Consider the following 25,501-nt stretch of genomic DNA (forward strand, 5'->3'; position numbering starts at 1 on the left):
AACTATTAAGGGATTTAAATATTTGCTTGCTATTAAAGGCTTGCATCAGGCTCTTCCAACACCAGCTCTGGAAGACTGAAATATCAATTACGGATCAATTTTCCCCCTAAGTAAACACTAATGCAAGATAAACAGTATTAGAAGATGCAATTGTAACATTGCTGACTTCAGGATGGACTTCCTGCTGGTAACAGCAAGTTTAAGCCTGGTGATTAATTAACCTGAAGAAGATAGCACTTAAGGAAGATTTAAGGCGATCATCTCTGAAATGACTGAGCCAGTGCATGTTTTGAAGGGCAGCTGGAGAAGTCCTGGGCCCAAAACATGTGTTGATGTCTCCCTCAGCAGTGGTCTTCACTTTCCTTGGAAGCACCGTCCCCATAGCTCAACACCTCAAAGGATGAGGAGGAAGTTAAATGGTAGTTGAGGGTGGGTGTGCATGTGGGGGACAGAAAAAGCAGCAGGCTCTAAGTCAGGTTCCTTGTTGGGATTATTTCTGTATTTAGTAAATACGTAAGGCCTGAGTCATATTTCCCGGCATTGACCACCAGGGGCAGTGGAAATTTTATATTTACTTCAGAATGAAAAATTTTAAAAAAGCATAAAAATTAAAACAAATATAATTTCCTGGGTACAAAAAGACCTGGAAGCTGAGGAATGGACGACTTGAAGACGGGATTCTTGCTTTCCAGTCTCAGTTTTGAGTGCTCACTTTATCCTTGTGCCTAACAACCCGGTTTGGCACGTGTGATGTTGGGGTGATGTGGGTGCATTAAGCACTGTGCTTCTACCAGAGACATATTTCACAATTTGGAGATAAACACAGATAAGACAAGACATGGTTTGTTTTTTTCCTAACATGCCACACCTCACAATGGTGAGGCTTTGCTTGGCCATTACCCAAAATGTCACTCCCAGCAGGGGACAGCATATGCTCAGCCCTGGCAGGTCCTTAGGAATGATGGGGCCGATAGCACTCAGCTCAGGACTGGCTGGCTGATTTCTTCAAGGCCAACCTGAAAGCTACCTATGTTGAGGATGGACTTCATAAATGTTAAGGTTTGGGATACATAATTGGTGACTTAAGGACAAAGTGAGACCTGGGCACCCAGGTGCTTGACTCGTCTCCCTTTAATCAACTACTACTAGCTCAGTGTCTATTATGTGCCTGCCACTGACTTAACATATTGGCCCACAAGGTCATTTGGATGATGACCAAGAGTCCCCTTTTCCTTCTCCTGTACAGGGGTCAGGACATTCAAGTGCTTCCTGTGGAAATACTTCCAAACTATACAAATTTCACTCTGAAGAAATCTGGCTGCCAGTTATTCATGACCAAGGGCTGCATACTTAGTCATGGCAAAAATGTGTGCATATTAGTCTTGGGCAGAATTTTATACTAAAAAAAGTGCCTTCACTTATGCAGAATCTTTCTATCTGTAGCATGGCGACTGTGGCTGCTTTAAGGCTCTGGATGATAGAATCAAAGGAACACTTCTCCACGGAGTAAGCCCATAGCAGTATAAGAATTACGTTTCAAGTAGACAGAGGACGGTGAAAGATTGCACCAATTAACACTTGCGTATCACTACAGGGTTCCAGTTGATGTATCTGGAGAATGCAAGCAGGCCAGACATCGCAAAATTCTCTGGAGGAAACAAGGACCATTTTCCCTCCCAGACCAAATGAAGGTCCAGGTACCTCATCTAGCTCCTGCTAACCTAGCCTGCTCTGGCACCTTCTTATTTGCATACCCTGTAGAACTTACATGTGCCTCCTCAGTTCAGTGAACTTCCTGGGTCTCTTGTCTGTAGGCTGCAGCTGAAACAGGCACTTCATGTTACAGACAAGGGGAGAGCGTAGGGGACACTGAACGTATTGTGTGACACATGGCCTGACGTAGCTATGTTAATGCATGGTGAAGAGAAGGGGGTCATCAGACATTCTGAGGTTAGCCTTATGAGGATGTGGTGTGTCCACATGCCTGAGGTTTCAGTTAGCAAGCGGAGGAGCAGGACTGGAACCAGGAAGTCTCTCCTAGTGCACAAGCTTGAACTCTACTTTTGAGCATGTCTACCAGCAGACTGCACAGCTGTGAGGAATGAGTGCTGCCTGCTGCTCTCTGCCCTCTCAAAGAGGCTGGGAGAGGCTCCTAAAATGTTGACTCCTCTGCATGGACTTTGAGAATAGCCACAAGACTGATCCTGCCCTCCATACCTCATCTGGGTTCCCTTTATTTTTCCCATACAAGTCAGAGCAATGGCTGGGCCTATTGCCTTCCGCAGCTATGACTCACATTCCCTGTTCAATAAACCATCATTTGAGATCCAGCTGGGGCACCAGCTCCTCCTCCAGAAAGCTGCCTTGACCGCCCCCCCCCCCCCCCCCCCCGTCTTCACTTATTTCCATTCTCCAAGAAATTCCCACAGCACTGTCTGGGCTCCTTAACCAGGTTTGCTGGGCCCCTGAAGCTAAGGGCCCTCTCCTGTTTTCCATGTGAGTGGAACTTATGTTCCAGTCAACCTCCAGAGACCACCTTACACTTCTCTGTGTTTCTCACAATGCTTGATATACAGCAGGTGCTCAATAAGTACATATCTATTTAACTGACTCATTTTTACAGACACAGGCAAGATACCAGGCCAGGATGGAAGAGGTTGAAATGAGATACATGGTGGTTGGCTTTTCTAGAGCTTACCTTTTCTTCCACTGCTGAGCTTTTCCCCTGCCCAACAGAGAAAAGGGAAGCTCAACCCCAGCAGGGTGAGCCGTGGGGAAGGGGCGCTCCGGGGCTGCTTAGATATTATCTGCGCTTTTGTAAGAGCAGTTACCAGAAGCCTAGGCATTGCTCCCTTTGGCCTGCAAGGCAAGGAAGATGACAACAGACGGAATCCTGCAGGACACCTGGCTGGGAAGTCTAGGCAGCCTAAACAGGAAGCGAGAACAGTCTTCCGTAGGCGGCTGAGTCAGTCCTCCGCACAGCAAGTCTTCTTTTAGTTACAGGAGAGAGAACTTGGAATGAAGAAGGTGGAATGAATTGTTAAGACACGAAATCCCAAAGTAAGAGACAGGTGGAGCAGCCAACACAGGAAAGTTGGTGGGGGGTGGCGGGTGAACAGAGGGGGAGGGGGCAGGAGACGAATCCACGGGAGGGGCCTGTCCAGCTGGCCCACCACTGCATCCCACACACCTGCACAAATCGCTGAGTCCGCGCTGCCAAAGCACCTGGTACACCTGGCCCACCTGGCCACTGAGAAGGGAGAAGAGAACAAGGACAGGAAGGATGAGTGGAGGAAGAGAGAGAGATCAGATCAAAGAAGCCAAGTGGCAGCATTTCCTAGTATCTAGGGCTGTGCTCTGGGCCCTGCACAAGGTCCTGAGGAGGAAGCTGGACCGGGGGCCCATCTCTTCTCTCACGAGAGGCGCCCATAAAAAGTCCATAATGAGATTAAAGGATCACTTTGTAACATTAATTTTTTTATTAAGAAGACAGATATTTTATAGTACTTTTTTCTTTTTTTGTAAAAATGGTATACATGAACCAATACAAAATGCGAATGGGAACATATGGATATGGGGTTTCTTACACGGTAACATTGTTCATGTACACCTCAAAAACAGAACTGGCCTAAAGGGAAAAATAAGACGTCGGTGTGACTAAAGAACAAGCTTATTTGGCATCAATTATACATCCTTCATTATTTTATATTCCTTTAAAAAACACAAAAAACAAGTTTGTTCTTTCTTCACTCTAAAAAAAGTGGTCAACCTGTACAAAGTAATACTCAACAATACATTTCAAACAGTGCACTGTATACTTAAGAAAAAAATACATAAACCAATATACAACTAAAACCCATGATTTCCTCTTTTTGCTTTGTTTTATTTTATTTTTTCCAATGTGTGGGGCCTACACTTTGCAATCTACCTGAGACAGAAAACACCAATCGAAACACATGAACCTGAGACAGGTCAACATTGTAAGCCATAAAGTTACATCAGGAACACCGCACTACTGTACACTTTTCAAAACAGAAAGATGGGAGGTCCCAAAAATGAGATGCCAATTCTGTGAGCAATGCTAGGTTTTGTTTTTTATTTTCCTAAAAATAACAACTGAAAAAACCTGTCAACAACATGCTGAATGGTTCTCACCCTTTGATATGGTTATACTATGGTCAGAATGGGTGCTAAGGGCTCGGAATAGAGCTGCACATTATAAAATTCATTGAAAACGGGATGTTCGTTGTGGCTTTTTGTCTTGGTTAAGTGCCTTGGGATAGGAGAGGGGAAAACAAAATGCTGCTCGTTATGGGTTTTCTTTCACATACCAGTCCGTTCCCAAAAGGCCCCATATTGCAAATGGTTCTATCAAAGGTTAAAATAAAGACAAAAAAAATAAACACGCTTTCAAAAAAAAACAAAGAGTTGACACTTTTTCTCCCTTAAATAAATCAGCATAAGTTTTCCACGTAATGTAACAATAGTAAAAATGCACCTTGCAAAATCCAAAATTACTCACTGAAAGTGTTATATAATATATATTTTTATATATATAGATCTATCTTTTTTGATGCCATCTTTCCATAGGGACTGTATTCTGGAGTCTGGAGCCTTACCAAAAACATATGGTAAGAGTTTAGTTTTTTGTCCTTCAGGACTACTTCTAGATACCCTAGACGTACATTTCTCTAAAAAAATGTAAATAGTAACTTGACTCCTCTACCTTTTCCCAAGGTTCCCCATCTCAGATATGTTCACGGTGATGTGTTTTAGTAGCAATGCACTATGGCTGCCGTCATGCGAGGGTCAGTAATTTTTTGGCAGATGGTTCTTAAGGCTGAGGAAAGAGGCCAAGGCTAGTGTATGAAAGGTAAAAAGATAAAAACACTCACATTTGAGTTTTGATTAAGTAACTGAAAACCCCGACATGCTGTTTTTCCACCTCTGCTCTGACCTTTTGAGAACTGAGATTGACAGCAGACCAGTGTGAGAACAATACTGGCCCTTCTTTTGTACCTCCTGCTTTTGTTAAGCCAAATCTGAAGGAAGGAAAGTTTCACACGGGTTTGAGTTGGAAATCCCAGCATGACAAATATCTGTAATATACAGTACATGCAGGCCACATCCTACTGCCTTCCTAACTAAGCTTAAAGGAAAAAAAAACTGTCCCATTCAGTCCTTTGCCCACCACGCGGACTTGCTTTTTCCTACAAATTAGTGAGAAGTAAGGCCGATTGGGAAAGGTGATGGAATCATTTGGAACAGAAATAACCAGAGCAGAACTATCTTTCCCCCCTCCCTACTTCTCCTCCTGTGGCAACTCAAATTTGTCCACTTACGTAAAAGGAACAGCCCTCACTGTCAGGTCTGTTTAGGGCAGTGAAAAAGGAGGAGCCTTTTCCACCCCAAACCTTTCCGGACAGCGTCGGTATCTATACTGAGCCGTCTACAGATACAGAATAAAGACAGATTCAACCTCATTGTGACACACCTCACTTGCAGATAACCCTGTACAGTAATGTAGTTCCACAGCAAACAGAACATTTTCTGAATCACAGTCTAAGTTTCTAGTCTTCACTGCTCTAAGTATTTGAAACATGGGCAGCAGCAAAGAGTTCTCATTGTTCACCCAAATCTTTACAACAACAGAGAAGAATGCATTATGGATACACTAAATTCTGAACTATGATATCTAAGCTGTGCTGGTTCTCCTTTCATGAAACTGAATTTTGAAAGCAGTTACTTCAACAATGAACAAAAAGTGAAAACAATAGCAAAATAAGGGGGAAAAGATTCTAAGGAATCCCAGCAGGCAAATTCCAAAATGGGAGATTTTGGAAAAAAAATAAAAAGTTTTTGGGAAAAATATATGCACACAAAGAAAAAAAAAGGAACACAACAAACAAACAAAAAACAAGGCACAGAATTTTCTGCAATCTATCCAAACTAAATCCAAGCAGCCAAGTTTGACTTGGTAAGAAGAAATAAAAATTCAAAAACAAACAAACAATAAAAGAGGTGTCAAACAGCAGAGTGTACTTTTCAAAGAACATTTTTTTATACAGCAAAGCCTTCCCAGTCTTGCACCTTTCCACCCATTCATAAAAAAACACACGAATTTCTTGCAAGTTCCAATATTACTGTCTCTTTATCGTCTAAATAGGGCCAGTTGGACACCTCATTGAAACAAAAAGGCTGATCTAGATGAAGTACTCTTTCTTTTCTTCGGAGTTGTTCTGTCCTCCTTCTGCATTGATTATAGCTGTGTCTGCGTCTGCTGCGTCATCGGCTCCTTTGGCTTCATGAGTGAAGTATGTACCTGAAAGATGAAGGGGTAAAGCACCGTGACTGTCTGATGGCCTCTGTGTAAAGTGGTACAGAGATGGCAACTTGCTTTATGGCCATCATCAGCCGAAGTGGTGTGCAGGCAGCAGAGGGGAAAAAACAATTGGAAGAAGAGAGCGAGGTGGGTGAGACAAATGGGGATCCGGGGGTTCCAAAGGCACCACTCCAACTGAACCGCTGCTATATAATTCAGCAAATGAGACATTAGAGCAGTGATTATGACCAGAGGATGTCAGCAGAGGAGGACGTGAGTGGGAGCTAAAAATGCAGAAAGCTGGAGAGCTGCTGACTAATGTATGAACAGTAACGTATAAACAGGACCAATGACCAGATGTGTGCACGTACATGGTTAAGACCAAAGCAAGAAAGAGCAATTAGCTAATAAATGAATTAGGGCCCTAATGATAGTCTATTGTCACCTCAGGTCATTTACATGAACCCTGTCTCTTGTCCTCATGAATCATTACTCCTTACCCGTAAGTGAGAATGTGCTTGAACTTGCACAAGCATGTTTGATTTTCTTCTGCCTTCCGTTTCAGAGTGGAGTTCCAGGTGCAGAAGTAATTTGATATTATGACAGCTGTAATCAAGGCTTGGGGTCTGCCTTAAGCAACAAGTGATCTTCACTGTGTAACTCTAGCTGGACCCAGATTCATGGATTTGCTAATTGTCACAGCCACTTTACAATGACAATAGACAGAGCAGTTCAAAGTTGGTGACATTCTCATCACCAAGTCCCAACCATTTACATGAAGAAAGACAAGGACTGCATCTCAATATGATACACAGGTAGAGCTTACACTGTCTGTCATAATCAAATAACCCTCCTCCCACTACATACATGCTGTATTCTTGAAGACTCTGAAGTAAAGAAAAGATGATACTTTTGTGTTTTCAGAGTGACAAGTCTGAGAAGGCAGGCAGGCAGGCAGCAATCCCTGTGTTCTCCTTCCTCGGTAGAGTACCGCACCTGCACTCTGCCCCACGGCTCTCCACAGCTGTGCCCAGACCTCTGCCCTGCTCTCTGGCCTTACTCCCTGGCTCTGCCAAGCTCAACCCCAAGAGGCTGTGAGTCCTCAGCCAGTCTGCCTCCTGGGTGTGGGGGGAGGGTGAGGTACACAGAGCACAGAGGTCCCAAATGGTTTTATACCAGAGACTGGCACTTTGCATCCTAAAGGCAGTTGTCAATCACCTTGGACTTCCATTGCTGTGCTTAAGGGACCTTCCCCAGACCCAAGGTTTTTAAGCAAGCAGTACGGAAGTGTCTAGAGTTCATATAGGAAGCCCCACAAGGTCACTGCACAGTGCCTCAGAAAAACAATTGAGAAAGACAAGGGCCGACAAAGAAAAGAAATATCAAATTACCCAGAGGGGAGAAGAGGATCAGAGCAGCATGGGGCAGAGAGGAGAAGTGCTGGAAAAGATGATTGCCGGCCCAGATTGCACGGTTGGTAAGTGTGTGATTAATGGTAATTTAAATCAATTGCACTGATAATTTTAAAAATACATATTTATGTGGCTTTTAAAGCACATCGAACCAATGAAATGGTCTAGCCACTGTGACCCCCTTACCTGGAGTTTGGGGCCAGGAGCAGAGCTAGTCTACCTGCTCCCCAGAAAGCATTAGGTCACCAGTGTCCTCTTTTCATGTTTGTACAGGGTTCACGTACACCTTGTGCACCAGCCTCAACTCTGTGCTTTTTACTCTGTCCTCAATGAAGGATTATAGAGTAACAATCTATAAAACTTTATATAAAGAGAAAACCCCAATCAAGGAGTATTTGCTACTACTCAGTTCTCATGGTCCTAATCAGTAGCTGCTAACATTTCTGCTTTTTTCCCCCTCTCCCTGTTTCATGAATCAAGAGGCTATGCGGCCACATAAACCAAACTGCCTATCAAGGACAACCTTGTAAAATCCCTGAATGCAGGGGCTGTGTTGACACGAGGCCTCCTGCCTGCCAAAGCACCTTGCTTACCTTTATGTCTGGCAAAATAGCGCCCCAGAATGATGAGCAAGCACAGCATGGCGAACACCACCACGGCCACGACCCCGCCAATCACAGCATGATCCACTGCCCTTATCGAGCCTTCTTCACCTGCTCGAGAATCTGTTGAGATCAGAAGAAGAAAAGGATGTAGAGTGCATCACGAGACACCAGAAGCCCTGCGCCACTGCCCCCTGGGCCGGCGGGCACCTTCTTTTTTAACGGAGTAGTCAGAGAGAACAATCTGGAGATGGATCAAGTTGCAGGAGCAAGCAGACTGACCTGTGCAGTGCTGAACTGACCTGTTCTCCCCACAGGCAATTTCACTGTAGGCACATGGAACGATCTCAGCGAACAGGGGGAGGGAGGAAGAAACAGAGTCCATCCTGACCTGACTGCTCTTAGTATTCACTGTATCTGCATCCAGTTGCAGGTTCTGTTAAGGAGGCCAACCTTAACTAAGGGTGCTTGGAGGGGTACCTTTAGGCAGTAACAGGCTGCGGAGGGGAGGCCAGGCACCCAGTGACTTATTCTCTGCTAGGCATAGGCCTAGAAAAAGTGAGGAGCTTCAAAGCCACAGCTGCCTATAGATAAAACAAGGATTATGAGACTAAAGACAAGTGACATGCTTGCCACATTTAGAATGTATGAGGGAGTAAGCCTCGATCTAAAACCTAAAAACTCATTTCAAAACAGACAGCAAGGAATAATTGCCCATTGCCACAGACGGTTTTTTATTTTATTTATTTAACACTTCACAATGCAATTAATTTTCCTTTATAAGCATCACTCCCTCAGGATGTCTTCTTCTGACTGAGGAATGACATGTCTGGCTGGGGAACAACTCCAGAATGAACCCAGAATGAGCTACGGCAATGCGGAATGGATGTATGGCAGTGTAAACAATTTTAATTTAGGACTCTGGCTACATCACCCCTTGCTGAAATCCTAATGGCACCCAGGATTTATAATGTAGTAAAAAACAATTATTCTCCTGTTGATTAATACATTAACATTTTGGAGTGGAAGCTAAACCATTGTCTTTTTTTTTATTGAGTCAAGTGCGACACCTCCATTAAAATGATTTACTAGCTGCACCTTACAATTTAAGCACAGCAGCAACAGAAACGGTAAAAATCTTTTAACTTTACATGATTTGTGAAGTCATATGTGAAGGATTTACCATTTAAATCTTTCAGTACAAGAAGCACATGGCCTATAAATCTGTCCCCTTTGCAGCTGCTGGACGCCTAAGAGAAATGCATTTCACTAGGAAGACTGAGAGTGCAAATTCAAGTCAATTTTTAAGAAAGATTTATCTCTGTCTCTCTCCAAAGAACAGAGCAAATCTCTGAAGCCTCCACCTCTAATAATATTTGAAGTTTATCGATCAAGTGTGCAGATTCGTGACAGGTAAAGGTAATGGTGCTCTTTTGAGCTGAAAACCCGATACAACGCTTTCAGCAGGAGGGTGTGATTTACACTTTCTATTGATACTTCCAGCTCTGCTCTGAGATTAAGTACTGAAAGATGTGGGGAAATAACTCCTGACTGAGGGGTCCATGGAAAGTGTGTTAATTAAAAGAATTTAAGTTAAAAATTGGAGTATTTAAAGTGTTTCATTAAGTTACCTTCGAAAGGACTGAGAAAACCCCAATATCCAAACCCAAACAGAAACACCAAATTGGAGGCAGCCGCAGGCCGCCCAGGACCACAGGACGATGGGAGTTTAATTGGAGACTGGAGACGGGGTGGAGGCAAAGTGCACTGCAGACAATCAGCCCGCTCCGTGATGTGACCCCTCCAGCTACATGTCTAACAAGCTCGACTTGAAACGTGGTGGAGAGGAATCTCCCCCCTCGACCGAGAGTGTTGCCTAGGGCACAGGCAACAACCTCAGTTTCTCAAAAGTCATTTCAACAGAGCAGAACTAAGCCATGGAAACTTTTTCTTTGAGAGACAACAGAGCTTCTTGAAGGAGACCACTCCTCTTAGGGTGCCCCTGGATGCAGGGTATCTACCGGACGATAGCATTTTATGCACTGGAGACTTCCCCCAACTGCACAAATTCAAAATTTCTCACAGGGAGACAAATGCAACAGAAAAGCTAGCAAGTTGTGATTTCCTTAGGGAGCTGTCGAAGTAAGGGATCTTGTAGGAATGAGAATTAACTCATCTCCAATTGCCATGAACTTCAGGCCTATTGCAACACAAGGGTCTTTCAATCGCTTTGGCATCTTAGAACTGCGTGAGGAAAACACAGTGACATTAGCCATTGAGGAGAGGGGAATGTTAGGTGTTAGAGGCAAGACGTGAAGACAGATCCCTTCCCAGGAAGACTGAGAGCAGAGGGAAGCTTTGAGAAGCTGTTCCAGGCACAAGACCTAACCTGGAGAAAGGCACTCTCATGTCCACTGTTAAAAGACTGCCTCCTCCATGCCTAGGCACAGGGACGTTCTAGAAGCCTGAGAGAGGACAGAGAAGAGTGGGGAGGAAAGAAAGGGGGAAAGAGAGAGGAGAGAGAAGCTCTGTGATGAAGAAAAACAAAAAACCTCATAGGGCATTATCTGTGGGATTAATTTCTTTAGTCAAAACTATTCATTTGACTTTTGCTCCCCATGAACCTCAGAGCTACAGATGCTCAGTGCTGTTCTTTTTTCACTGCACTTTGCCCATATTAAATACCTGGGTTCTAGCTATTTTCCCCACCCTCAAGAACATATATATTTTAGACACCTGTTTAAATGGTAATCTCTCCTGCTATCTTCTGATACTCACTTTGATCAGAAAGTTTACTACCATCAGTTAATCAACAAGACACTTTCCTGCCTTAAATTACTGCAGATGAAAACAAAAAGTAAGTGATGTTTAATTTACAGGGACCCTGCAGGTTGTTAGCGCCTCACCACTTCCTCCCGCGCTGCCCCACCCCCGGCTGAGCTGCCGTAGAGATGGAAAGAGCTGTAAGGGCGCTCCAGCTGGGTTGCATCTAGGCATCCCTGTGAAGAGCAGCGCTGTTCCCGGACTCAACTCACTCTTTTGTTCCCTTGTGTGGGATAGGGAGGTGTTTCCACAATGCTATTGATTCGTCCCAGTCGGTGGAAGATCAGGGTAAAAGCTGGTTACCTGTTCCTAGGTTAGGACGTGCCCGCACCTGTGGGCTGGTGCCTGGCTCGTGGTCTGAAGAGGCAGCCCTCAGTTACTGAAAGAGGCACTGAGCGAATGGGGTAGGACAGAAGCTGGAACCTGAAGGGACACGACCACCGAAAGGGACATAGCTCTAAGGTCCACTGGTGGCTTGGCCTCTCCTGTTCTGCTCCCAAAGCAAGAGCTCTGGCTGGTCTTTGAGAAATTACTTCTAAATGAAAAACTTGGGCATGTCTATGACTTTCACCATCATCCAAAGGTTTTGCTCCTGTTGGGGTGCAGACCCTTTCATTCATGTCCCAGAAGCTTTCCTGGAATGTCTTCTCCAGGTTTCTGGCTCCTTTTCTCAAGACTGAGAAGAAAACTAAAGAGGTAGACTCTCCAGCTGCCCAGCTTCTACCCAGAATAAACATGCTTCATAAAATGCTTGCTCCTCAGGCAAATGGACATCTCCTCGGTTTAGAGGTAACGTTTTCTTGTTCTATAACAGCCTACAATGGTTTCTCTCACTTAGTAACAGGTATAAGAGCGTTCATACTTCTGGGACTAAGATTTGCCCCATCGTCCTGAAAAGTAAAGTTATGTTTATGCTTGTGGCATAAATGTTGTTCTAGCCTGAAGAACCAAACATGTTTGGGTGACCCCGGCAAACTGCAGTGAAGAACTCCATCAAATCATTTCATGTGTGACCTCAAGTCCTTTAGGCGTAGTCCCTGCATCAGTCTGATTTTTTGTGCTTTGTAAATGTCGGGAAGTGTTCGTGCCAGCTCATAGTTGTGGTTCAATCCTTCCTGCCTGTACTGTCTCATCCTGCAGCCAAATATATGGCTCTAAGTGTGACATGGGTCTCCGTAAGGACAGATCAGTCATAGACTGTTTAGTACTTGCGAGTTAGCTTTCCTATCGGCAAAAAGCTGGAAAGATTTGGTTCCAGGTGAGCATTTACAAGCTGCCTGCAGAATGTTAAGTTGGTTACTACAGCATGGGTCATAGCTTCAACCCTTGGGTTCACGTGAGCATCACAGAAACTGCAAGGACAAAAACATTTCAAAGAAAATCCCAAGAGGGATGGCCCAAACTGCTCGTACTTCTTTACCTTGGCAGGTAACCTGCTTCCATCCATCTCTCATGGGCACTATGAGGGGGAGTTCTAAATAGGGCCCGAGGATAACAGTGGCTGCAAGTGGACCAGCAGTCTCTTCCCCTCCCTGCAGGGGACTCCTCTCTCTCTGTCTGCTGGCTTTCACTGCTCAGATTACTTGCTAGTCATCCTCAATGCAGTGCTCCGCAGCTGCGTGGCCTATCTTAGAACAGGGTTCTGCAACAGATCCGGTTTCTATAGCTACTTTACCACCTGGCAGGGGCAGCATAACACACACTGCCATGTGAGCACCTTAATCATGGATCCGTCACAAGACTAGGAGCCTGTGCCACCAAAGGCAGGGGTCCGTGGAAAGCCACCAGTAAATCCTAGACAAGCTCCTGGTCAATAAGGACGTTGGCAGGAAGTCACCGAGCAGAATGCTCACCGTGGCTGCACCGGCCCACCCTGCAGCCAGGCTGCAGTCCGAGGCAGTCTCACACAGTAATTAACATGCAGTACAACAGACGGCACGGGGCACGGCACTACCCTGTGTCGGCCTTCTTCCACATTTCCAAACGGTCCTGCCTCAGGCTCTAAGGTATATTTAAAAATTTGGGGAGAGTTAGACACTCCCCTTAAAGGCTCATATCTATTCTTTCATGGGTTACAAACTACCTTGGGCCTCATCTTAAAAACTAGTAATGTGGGGAGGTTCTAATGACATCAGTCCACCTACTTCTATTTATTGAACAATTCAGATGCTCTACTTTCTGCAATTTCACCATCTATGGATCACTGGAGAAGAGTTAGAACTGTTGACACTTTGCAACAGTTGTCACTTGGTTTATTTAGTTCTGGTCTCTTGCCTGCTCTTAGGTCTTGCTAGACAGGTCAGTTTAATTAAAAACTCTTAGAAACAGCATCTAGAATGGAAATACTGCCCCCAGCTTCCTAGGGCTGCAGGGAGGGATGAGTCTATCTCAGAAGCAGCTGAATGATCATGATGTCACTTGTTACTTCTTGCCAGGAAGAAAAAAAAGTCTGACAGTGGGCCTTCCAGATCTGAGGCAAAACCAAAATCTGACCTCAAAGACAAAACAACCCCAAAACCTAGCACCATCTCAATAATGTAGCTACTCATTCTCATCACCTATTGTAGCTCCCGTCACGGCAACAAAAATAAGTGTGCATTTTAAAAAGCACAACTTTATTACTGAAGGGGAACAAACTGAATGGCATGCGCTGACAAAACGCCACATTATTTGCTAATCCTAATATGTTACTCTTCTTTAAGATTTGCTTTTCTCAGCACCAATTCAATTATAGATGCTACAAATCCTTCTGACATTTAATTCCCTCTTGTCAGAGAATAGTAAATGTATACAGTGCATGCACAGCTTTCCCATTAAGATGTTAATATATATTGGAGCACACTAGCCTCTATGCAGTGGATCCTTTCTTTGCTGTCTTTAGAAAGTGAAAGGGAAGGAATACATGTAAGGCAAGAAAATCATGAGGACTCCTACACAGCGTCCTGGGCATCTAGCACTCTCCTTCAGTGGCATTTCATTCTTGCAATGGAACTGCAGCTACACTAACATTTTAAAGGAACTATGTTAAGCTACTTGAAGAAAAACTGCAGTCAGCATTATCATCCTGACACGCAGAGCTCAGTATGTGCACATTTAAATTACAAGCACTGCACCCAGGCTCTGGCTGTACATTGCTGTTCTCAATGAGTAGGATTCGGGGCTCTCACAGCCTTTTACTGCCTACGTCATCCTCCAGAAATGGGACCGGAAGAAGATGCAGGAAGACTTAACATCTAAGCTCCCGTGGGTTCCAGGGGAAAGTACACTGGACTTGCCATAGGATCTGAGGTAGAAGCTGGGCTTCCCTGTTGTCTGTGACTTCAGGCAGGTCACCCAGCTATTCTGAGCCACTGAGCACAATCATACATTTTCAAAGGGTTGTTTTGGGAGGTCAACATATTGCTGAATATGAAAGTGCCTCTCTGGCCCAGTGTTTGGCATATCACAGGTACTCTGGAAGTGTTTGCCAAATTTAAATCTGTTACAACAAAGCCTAAGGAGGGCTTCATTCCAGTTTTTATCACTGACTAAAGACAAATACTCATCAGCTCTTTGGGGTTAAGGGTTGCACTGCACACTCAGCATTGTTCTCCGATGTTGAAATGCCTCATAAACGCTTGCCGAGTTGAGGTGACTGAGCCCTTTCTTATGCAGAATGGCAGTGTTACTGATGGCCTACCTGTCCTGCCTGTGGTCAAGGCTGCAGGCCTGGTGGCCGAAGGCCACCTAGTCCAAGTTATAATTCAAGTGTACCATTTGAGTATCAGGATATTAAATACTTGTTGTCAGATAAATATAAGGACAACTGATGTTTTTTTAACATTGATTTTTCTTTGCTTCAAAAGCAGAAGACTGATGGATTTACATGGACTTAGTCAATTTAACCAACAGTGGAAATGACTTGAGGCAGCAGGATGCAATCCTCCCAAGACCCTCAGCATGATCAGCGAGACCAAATGGCCCCCTCAGGAGTCCTCCCTGTCTACAACACAGTAATAAGGGCTTAGAAGGGTGACGCCTTTTCCATTTGAAGCATCAGGGAGCACTGAAGATGGCACTAGAATTTCCCTTAAAGGAGTAGCCATCATTGTAAAGTATTTTCAAGCACACATTTCCCACTAGAATCTCTCTCTAGGAAAGGTGCTTCAGTGGACCTCAGGCATTTGGGGGTGTGAGGATGGATTAATGAATATGGTGAAGTCACCCCAAAGCAGTGTCCAACCTGCAGAACTAGAATTCACATTTTTCTTTGTATCCTGCCAACTTTTTGAGGAAAATTTCCTATATGATGGTCTTCTTCCTCCCTATGGGGGAAAAAGTAGCATGTTGGATTATGGGAAGATCAGCAATACGACAAAGTTCAAAGTCACGTTGTGAGAAGATCATGGACAAGCTGGCATGGACCCAACATGACTTGCCAGCTACTGCCTTGGACTAATGAAATTTTAAAATAAGGAAATCTACATGTTTAACCTCCACAACCCAACACATTCCCATGGCACTCAGAACCATCTCAGTGGAAAACTAATCCCATGATTTAGGTGAGTCAGGAGAACAATGGCACAGAAAACATCCAAACAGAATTTAAGGTCTTTAAAGGGAAAAGCTTGATTTAATGCTGGAAGAGATCTATCCAGGTCAGTTAGCACACGACTCTATGCCTGACAGGCTCTGGAGAGCTCGCATTTCCCCTCCTCATTCCCTGGGTACACAGGCTGAATTGAAAAGGGTCCAAAAGGAACAGAATTCCTAAGACCCCAGAGCAAAGGAAGTCTGGGTTTCACTGGTGAAGAATAACCACTTTAAACGAAAGTCTCTATCTCCAATAGAGGCAGGAAGACCCATATGTTCAAGTTCTGACTGTCTCCTCAGTAAACCATTTCTCTCTGGAGCCCTAGTTCCCTCATTTGTAAACTGAGACTAACAACCTTTCCTTAACAATCTCATAGGGCTTTCACAAAAATCTCCCCATGCCTGGCTCATTCTCATCCATTGGTCTTTCTATACGAAGAAGTTCCCTGGTGAGCTTTTCTAAACTAGCCTCCAGCTCTTCCCAGCCCATCACTCTCTCTCTTTTTACCCAGTTTTGTTTTTTTACACAGCATTTGTCACTGTCCAACATTGTCTTGTGTTCTGAGCCTGTCTCCCTACACTAGAACCTAACTATGCAAGAGCAGGGGCCTGGCATGTGAAATCTACGGCAGCTCTAACAATTGTGCTGAGTGAATGAAGATCAAACAAGGTCATTAATATGTGTGAGAGAGCTTTCTAAGCTGTAAACACTATATAAATATGAGTAAGGAATATTACACTTTATATTTATGGGCCTTACCTTGAATGGGTCTACACAGAGCTAAGCCCAGCTAATTTTTGTTGTTTTACCATCATCATCATTATTGGTCTACCAAAGAAATGAAATAGCCTATTTACCAAATCTGAGCCACATGTTAGGTGGGGGTTAGTTAAGAGAAGAGTCCCTCAAAATGCTGTGTCTACTGACAGTTTCTCGCAGGCACTGAGGACACTCACAATAACTAAAGGGTCATATACCCCACCCAGAACTGATCATCTGGATCCAAACACCTTTGAGTTCTTCTGTTATTTCAATTCAGGCTCTATGGTCAGCCCATGTTTTCTTTGTAATCCACTTAAGGCACCAGAGTTGGCTCACCTGGCTGGATTCTTCCTTAACACCTGGCATGGGTTAGCAATGTCATTAGAATTTGCCCTCCACCCATACTTTCCTTTGGAGTGTGAGGGAGACATTGTAGGAGTTTTCCAGATCACTTTCTTGTTTGTAGGGCAAGAGTTGAGAACATTTTTTGCAGAACCATGAGGACTGCAATTTCTTTTCTGTGCCTTTGCTTCAAAAGCAGAAGACCGATGGATCGTTTTGATTGTGCCAGAGGGCCAGTCCCTGGCACACGGAATATTTAACACTACACCCCACTAAACAGTCCCCAAGGCCCTTCCATTACTGAGGCAGTTGGAGACTTCTATTCCACATAGGTGACAATAACCACCAGCTGTCACCAGGAAACAGCAGATATAATTGGTAAAACAATTCAAAACTCTTGTGGATCTATCATCAATAAAGTTAACACCCAAAAAGTAAATGAAAGGGTTCAAAGTCAAAATGGATAAGCTCTCCAGGCCTGCCAACAATTAAATCACTGAACTCCACAGAAGCATAATTTCTAATGCAGATTAAAGAGGAGAATCAGCTGGGCAACTTGCTCTGCTGGGTGAGGATGGAGCACCATATGTTGTCTATGAAACTGTCATTAGCTGAGGTAGCAGTGGTGAATGGTGGGTGGGGAGGGAGAAATGGGGGTGAGTAGAAGACAGACCATCATTATTTTGAAGGCAATGCAGAATATAAATTTACTCATAATAAGAAAACGATGAAATTTCCACCTAGAGAGAGGAAGAATGAATGGTAATATTGTTCATTACCAGTTTAGCATTAAATGTGCAGCACCTAATTTATTGATGGACTGTTTAAGATGGGTGTTAACCTGTTTGTCTCGTATAATAATTGAATTCAGTCTCTAGGCTATAGGAATTTGAGAAGTTCACCATTTCTTAATCAATATGCTCCCCTTCAGTGACCCATTTCAAGACAGCTTCATAAAAAATAATGTATTTTGTTTTAATAAATTTAAACACTATGACAGCTGCTCAATTTTTATTGGTTGTTTTTTTCCCCCCTTCAGATGTGTCTTTGCTGCTGAGGGAAGTCAAGCACACAATCAATAATAATTGATTAATCAGCATCCCCTTTGAACAAAGGTGCTAATCAGTTTTTGATTAGTTCATCAAACCAGATGCGGAGGCAGCCCAGCCCCAACCTGACAGATCATCAGTGTTCAACAAGACTTATGGTTCCTGAGCGGTAAGTGACTGCAGCCTCCTGGAGGGCATGGGGGAGGGGGACAGTGTAATTATTAATTTAGCTGAATTATGGTGAACACAAACAGTTGTTGGTTTATTGCTCCTGACTTAGGGGTGATTGATAGACTGCATCAGGGCTGCATCTGACCTGGTACAGAGCTGAGAGACCCAGAGTATTTCTTAATTGATGATGCTGGAGGAATGGGTGGATGGCTGACTTTATCCCATTTTCCTAAAGAGGAGAAAAAGTACTTCCGCATATCTGAGTGATCCTTGTGTTTGCCAAGGGGAATCAGGCCCATTAGAACTCAGCCCTGTCTTAGGATCCTTGAGAGGATCCAATTGCCATGGCTACTGTGTCAGAGTGATTTCATTTAGGGTCAGGGTCAGAATGGAGAGCAGAGATTACTTATGCCTGGCGTTACATTCTATACCGGGAGAAGGACTTGTCTGCTCTTATAAGAAAATTGGGCTAATGTTTTTGCAGTTTTTCCAAATATACCACAAATAGGAGGCAAAAATGAAACCCTTCCTTGGTGGGCTGGCTATCTTTCCAATCTTCTATTTATTTATCTATGTACAGTCATTGGGGTTTAGAATTCATTTATTCATTCAAGTACCAACTGTGTGCTTACTATGCAATAGGCATACAGCAGTGAACAAAACTAGTATGTCCTCCTGGAGCTTCCACTCCAGAAGATCCTACAGCTAAGCTCAAACTGGGACATGCTACATAACAGAAAAATAAAGGCATCCCTGGGGTTTGACAGAAGCATATAAGCAGGCAATGAATCAACTGTGTGTACAAACACTAGGTGGTAGGTACTATCTTCCTCTCTCACTGGGTAAGACCTGTATTTAATAGTTTACCTCAACAACCAACTATTCAAGGGAGCTGCAATGAAATAATCTTCAAGGAGGGACAATATGGAACCCTCCTTTCTGACAGACTGGAGTAAGCATCTATAATCCTATGTCTTAGTTTCTCCATCACGGTGATGAAGAGGGGGCCTTCCTAATTAATTTATTAAGAAGTGACCAATCAACATGTATAAGAAGCGATGGCTGGCTGGCAGTGAAGCCCTGCACCATTACGGGAGCTCACATAATTGTTTAGCTCTGAGCATTTAACCCTCCCCTCCCCCTTTAGGATATGCTTCTTTTTCTGGATTAGTAACACCTAAATCCTGGAATCAAGCATGAAACCTACTTTTGCAAGAGCTCAGTGTGCTGTGCAAAAGGTCTGAGGTGGATAATTAGTTTACATCATGGTGTGTGACAAAACAATTGCCTCCCTTCCTTCTTCCTTCCTTCCTTCTCCTCTCCTACCCCCACTCCTAAGATTACTATGGCACGGCTTTTCTAGTCTACTTAACAGCAGTGAATGGTCAATATAAATTGTTTTTTTTTTAAATAAAGATCTTGTCTCATAATCCAACATCCTTAAATTGCTTTATAATGAATGCAACAAAATTTCTCCTGAACCATTATATATCCAGAATATAAAATTCTATTAAGCCACTCGACAGAGTGGTTTTTATGCAATCCTAAAGATGATTTGACCTCTGCTGCATATAATCCACTACCACAGGGAAGAGAGGTGGACAGGGAGGAAGAGAGTGTTAATAAAATTTAGTTTGCTTTAGTGTCAAAATTCACAATTGCTAATCAATTGCTCAACAAACCAAATGGCCATTCTGTAGAAGTGGACAGAGCACCCACAGGTTGGACACTGCAGTGCCTTACCTAATGACTAGCCCTTACCTGAGAGGTCCTCACTGTCCAGTTCTTCTGCGGAATTGGGCAACTGAGTAAGGCCTTACAAGTAAAAACAAATCGTTTTTCTTTTCATTCCTCAAGGGACATAAACAAAACACTTAAGAACTGAGGATGAATTTCTTAAAAGACATGAGCCAAATCTCTTGCTATCTCTTTCTTTTTTGGATAGCTTGAATGTATTAAGATGTAAGTACATTTCTCCAATCACTTAATTTTGTTATTGATACACAATCAAGGCAGAAAGATTCCTCAGTCTCCACTTTCAAAGCACATGAAACATGAAGGCAAATGTTTAAAAGCACTCATTCATAACAGCATGCAAAAAAGAAAAATAAAGCCTGATTGTTAGCTGTTGATGCTCTGATATCTCTCTTAGATACAAATATATTTAGATGTTACATACTGATATAAGTTTGATTTCACATCTTACTATAAATGGAAATCCTTTGCCAATATTGATAAATACAGTTTATGATCAATTTATGATGATCTTGTATCACTTGTTTCAACATGGCACAGCATCTGCTAACTGCAGATTGCAGGTTATGCCTTTCCCAGAAAAATCTGATTTGCAAAATGAATTTTAAAAAACAAAAATTTGAAAAATCGGAGGTATTCCTGAAAAGCAAAACCCTCAAAGCTGAAAAAGCAGTTAGGTCAGGAGACAGTCGAGTGGGGGTTTGACATACCCATACCCCAGCTCCCACCAATGCTGGCCTGGCCCACTCTGATCTGAACTAAAAGAGGGAAAGAGAAAAGTGGAGGAAGAATGGGGGCTCAGCTGGGAGATGGCTTCTATTTCCCTACGCTCTGTTTATTAAACACCACGGAATGCGGGGCAATCGAGGGGGCCTTTCCTTGTTCTTTGATGTTCTGCCCAAAGTCCTGCCAGACTGCTCCAGGTGCTCCAATTCATACAATTCACTAATATTTCTCTAATGGGCTTTGTCACTTTTGAAGGTATTTGTGGAACTATTAAACTGCAAGGTCTCTGAAGAGAGGGAATAGCATGTTTATTTTTTCATCTTTCCCTACTCTTACAGCCAAGCACAGAGTGCATGCTGAGTACGCGTGTGCTGTATTGACGATTTGGGAGTGAACTCAGGGAACTACTGACTGGAGCATAAAAGCAACCAGAACCAATGCTCTGGAAACAAGCAATGCCAAACTGACTGCACTGTTTTTAAAAATGCCCAAATTAACAGAAACACTATGTCGAAGTGGTCAGTAAAAGCTTGGATTTCGCAAGCTGTTTTATAAACAAGCCAAGTGAATACTGTAGCTTGGCTGGTGCTGTGAAAAGGAGTGGTCATATCATCAGCTCTTGAAGATTTCCATCCAGACCCTTGGATGCCAATATCCAAGGGCAGGTGCCAATTACAAATACAAAGAATTTGAATCCATGAATGTTCCCAAACTATGGATTTAGGTAACTAAAGGGAAAGCAGTGAGTAATGCAATAAATTAGGGAAGTAAACTGAGTAGGGATCCTATGAATTTGTTCTGAAATCTGATTGGCTGAAAGCGTTTCTATTTCTAATGTGCTTTACCATTGTATAAAGACTGATGAATGCAATTATTTGAATAATTGTTATAAATGGGCAACATAAAGTACTTCTCTGTAGTTAATTATGAATTCTCAGATGGCTAATCCCTCACCTCTACGTGGCCCAATGAATATCAAAGCATTCCACATATGCGCTTGGCGCCCAATGAACTGTATTAAACAAGGATGTTTCAAGTAGGCAGCATTACTGCTCAAGGTTTATTTCCTTGGAGAGGGCATTAGAAAGCTAATTAAAAAAATAAAGACAAATATGTTTATGAAATATCACTGATATGCAGTTCTCCATTAAAAAGCAACTGACAGTTGATATATACCTCATAAAGATAAAACTGTCATTTTTAACAACATAAACTTGAAAATATACCAAGTCAGCTGGAATCTACTGCTCAGATTACATCTGAAAGTAGGAAGCCATTTACGTTAGTGGTGTTAAATTTGTTTTTGCACTGCCATTGTATTTTATGAATCTAGAATCTACAGTGCTCTTCTACAGTTGGATCATTTCTGAATAAATATAATTAGGAAGAGTTTAGTGAAGCAGAGAGTGTGCAAGTGACAACATGCAAAATTTACCTCCTAGAACTGCTTTGACTTAGGTAGTTTTCTTCCTTGTTACAAATTACACACCTCTCATTTTCTCAAAGAAGAAGACGAAGATGCATTTTATAAAGCAGAGAACATTCTTCAAAAGGAATCTTCACAACTTAACAATACGTAGGAAAGCACTTCTTGGGTTTTCTTTTTAAATTTCCACATCATCCATTGAAAACCCTTTTGTCCTTTTAATTAAAATGTATTCAACAAATTTCTTTAAATGTTGTTAAACAAATGAAAGTTTACTTTTGGTCCATATGGGATTTTTCTTGAGTAATTAATCAAGTCCTAAGGTGCGAACATGGTGGTCGACTATATGAACTGCTAGTTGTCTTTTCTGCAGAGACTGCTTGCTATCTGGCTTCCTCGCGTGCTACACATAACGCGCTGCACAGAGCCAGCCTCTTCAGACAGCGCTTCTGCAGTCGTTACCCTCCTCCTCTGCGGCAGAGATCACTGGCTTCTAAAAGTGCTGTGATTTTAAACAAGGTTAAGGAAAAACCTCAAAAATTAGAAACAGTCAGAAATTCTAGAGATATTTAAATAAGTTCAAAGTCAAGGGCAAGTAAAATCTGAATGTCGGTGGGTTCAGTTCATCAGAGTTTCTTTTATCTTTTCCTTTTTTAAAGAAAATTTCAAAAGAGAATGATCAAATAAAACCTCTAGGAAACAAAAACTGAGCCCACTGGCCCTGGTACCATTCTAGTTATGAAAAAGTAGGAAATGGTCTCTCTCTTACCTAAACAGCATACATCTGATCACTTGGCCATATTATGGAACCTGTTACTTCCATCATCAGCCATAAGAGATTTCAGACGCCCCCGGTAGTTTTAATCTAAAAGCTCGGTCATCCTGTTCTTTCTGCTTTGTCAGCTTTTGTGGAGTTTTTCCCTTCTTCCCATTAGCAGAAATTTGGTTCACGCAGTTAAACAGTAGCACATTGTTTCCAAGCTGCACATCAAGGCTGAAACGCAATCTTCAGGTCCTGCAGCCATTCGTAACCCTCTGTAGCTTTGTGCTGGAGTAGGACGTACAATGCCTGCAGTCCCTTGACTGAATGGCGGCCTTTGAATGCCACTGTTGTGTACTCAGAGAGAGGGATGTACATAGAGGTACATACACAGATGGTGGACATAGAGGTTGTAATAATGCGCACTGCTGGCTATTTTTCCTTAAAATGGGCTTCAGAATTTTCCAATCAAATAGAAAGTAAGATAAGAATTTCATGTGCTTTTAGAATTCTACCATGGCTTGTACTACTTTAAAAATAACTCAGGGAAAGGGAGATTCATGGGGTAGTTACCTAAGGGCAGTGGACTAGGGTGTAAACATTTTGAAACCAAAGGTGAAAGTGAAACATTATTTCAGAGGGTATCCAAGTTTGAGTCTTACCACAATTACGTACTGAATTAAAAACTATTTAAATACTCATTTGGAAGATCTAAATTCATGAGATCATCAGTGTCTAATGAATCAAGAGGCGGAAAGCAAAAGGACAGTTAGATTTAAAAATAATAAAATAGGAGAGGGAAGGGGGGCAGGGAAGAAGGGGGAAAAAAAGGAGAGAGGGTGAGAGGGAGGGGGAGAGAGGGGAAGGAGGCGTGGAGAGAGGGGTAGAGAGAGAGAGTGAGAGAGAGCGAGAGAGAGCGAGCTCTAACCCAGAGGAAGCCAGCTGATTGCAGTGCAGCAAAAGCACAAGCACTATTCCAGACCATGGACATGCTGTCACCCAAAACCTCACACAAGGGAGGTGGGTGGGGGACGGGAGAGGGGACACACAGGGCAGAAAAAGAACAAGGCACAAGACACTTACAGAGAAGCGTCTACATTTGAACAAACAAGTAAGAACCATCACACACACTCCCACATCAATAACCATAATAACTACACCACCCATGCTTTAAGTCACTCATGCATTTCTGCCATCAAGTTCAGACTGGGCGGTACCAGGATTTGGCAGAGTGTTTTTTGCATCGCTCAACATGCACATATAACACAGGGTTCTGCCTGACCAGGCCTTAAGGATGAGCTCCAAAAATACAAATGCTCAAGATCCTTATTCAAAGAAAATCCCTTCGGTCACCCTAGTCTAAAAATTCCATTCTTACACTCATATTTATCTTTACTATCAATTAGATCCTTAAAAACACATTGTGGCTGATTATCGTTTGGTTTCTTTTTGGAGAAAATCCATTTGATTTTGATTCATGCCCATGCAGTTCTAACCTTCCAATACATGCTTATTATTCCAATCAGATATTGGTAAGAACAAATGGTCAACATACATAAACAATTGGTATACTTCATACATACTCTAGCAACACAAGCTTGAATAAAATATTTTAATGAGTCTTCAAAGGAAAAGCTTTCTGTAATTTTTTTCCCTTTTTATAAAAGAGAAATACAGAAGGAAATCCAGTATAAAGACAAGTAAAATTGTCACAACTGGATGGCCTAACATGTCTTGTCATTTAAGTCGCCAAGTTATCAAAGCACACTTTTTTATGCCCACATCTCCGTAATGAACATCGCAAGATTACTCGCAAGTAAATCTAAGTCGAATGGTTGCTGCACCACAGAGGTTGGGTTTTAGCCATAATTCACTCAAATAAAATCAGTTCTCTATCTTATGCCATTGGAAATCTGATCCCCGCTTTGTAATTTCTACTGTACTCCTATTACCATTTCTCTCCTGACAACTGGCCTGGAATTCTTTTACCCTTTGGTTAAGGAAAATTCGAAATTTAGTTTGGCTCTCATTAAAGCTCTTTGCTATGGGCTGGAGAGTATGCTGTTTAAAATAGTGGCTGGACCCCTTTGTGAGGATAACTACGAGGATTTTAGACAAGTTGGAGAGTGTATTCATAAATGTATTATATAGGGATCAATCTGTATTATCATTTCTATCCACTTACTGTTAAGGAATCATATGTATGATTAAAATATATCTTCTTCTTATATATATGGTTATTCTTTCTTTTTTCTCCCCAAGTTTCTTGGCTCTAGATATAGTTCTCAGGCAGTGTTGGTCAGTAACATTCTACTGAGGTATCAGCAGTTTAAACACTGTTCCTCCACTAATAAGACAGTGGCTGCTGCTCACACTACATAGACATCTGTTTCCTGCCTGACCAGTGCTATAAAATCCCATTCCAAGTGTCTCTTTATTATGCCACACAAGGAGGTCCCCTTCACTCTGTCTATCCAGAGAGCAAGACTCGATAAAAAATGGGGTCCTCAAGTCAGGTTTGGCCCCGAAGTAAACTTCTCATTTTTCAGGTCAGGGGACATATTTCCTACTTTGAACACCCATCCAGCTCCAAGGCCTACCTCCAGTGGAGTCACGTAAGTACATGGATTGTATTGAAGGGGCCTAGAAATAGAACTCTGGAGTCTTAGGAGATAGATGATCAATATTTCTTCAAAGATCTCACAGAACTCAGGAATCTTATGGTTACATTTGACCCTGAAGTTAATTATAGGAAGCTCAGAACTTAAAGCATCTTAA

General features: G+C 42.7%; 1 protein-coding gene across 4 annotated transcripts in view; it reads right to left on the reverse strand.

Moving 5' to 3' along the window:
* Positions 1-3,460: 3,460 nt before the first annotated feature.
* CADM1 (cell adhesion molecule 1) overlaps positions 3,461-25,501 on the reverse strand; it is a 396,491-nt gene continuing 374,450 nt past the window's right edge. For all 4 annotated transcript variants that reach the window (XM_024570895.2, XM_024570894.3, XM_045204118.2 and 1 more), the window contains 2 exons: positions 8,328-8,459; positions 3,461-6,322 (listed from right to left, as the gene is read on the reverse strand). In XM_024570895.2, the coding sequence (XP_024426663.1) occupies positions 6,204-6,322; positions 8,328-8,459 (251 nt within the window). In that variant the 3' untranslated portion in view covers positions 3,461-6,203. The remainder of the gene's footprint in view (positions 6,323-8,327; positions 8,460-25,501) is intronic.

This window comes from Desmodus rotundus, chromosome 5 (genome assembly GCF_022682495.2).
Source record: "Desmodus rotundus isolate HL8 chromosome 5, HLdesRot8A.1, whole genome shotgun sequence".
NCBI classification, from domain to species: domain Eukaryota; kingdom Metazoa; phylum Chordata; class Mammalia; order Chiroptera; family Phyllostomidae; genus Desmodus; species Desmodus rotundus.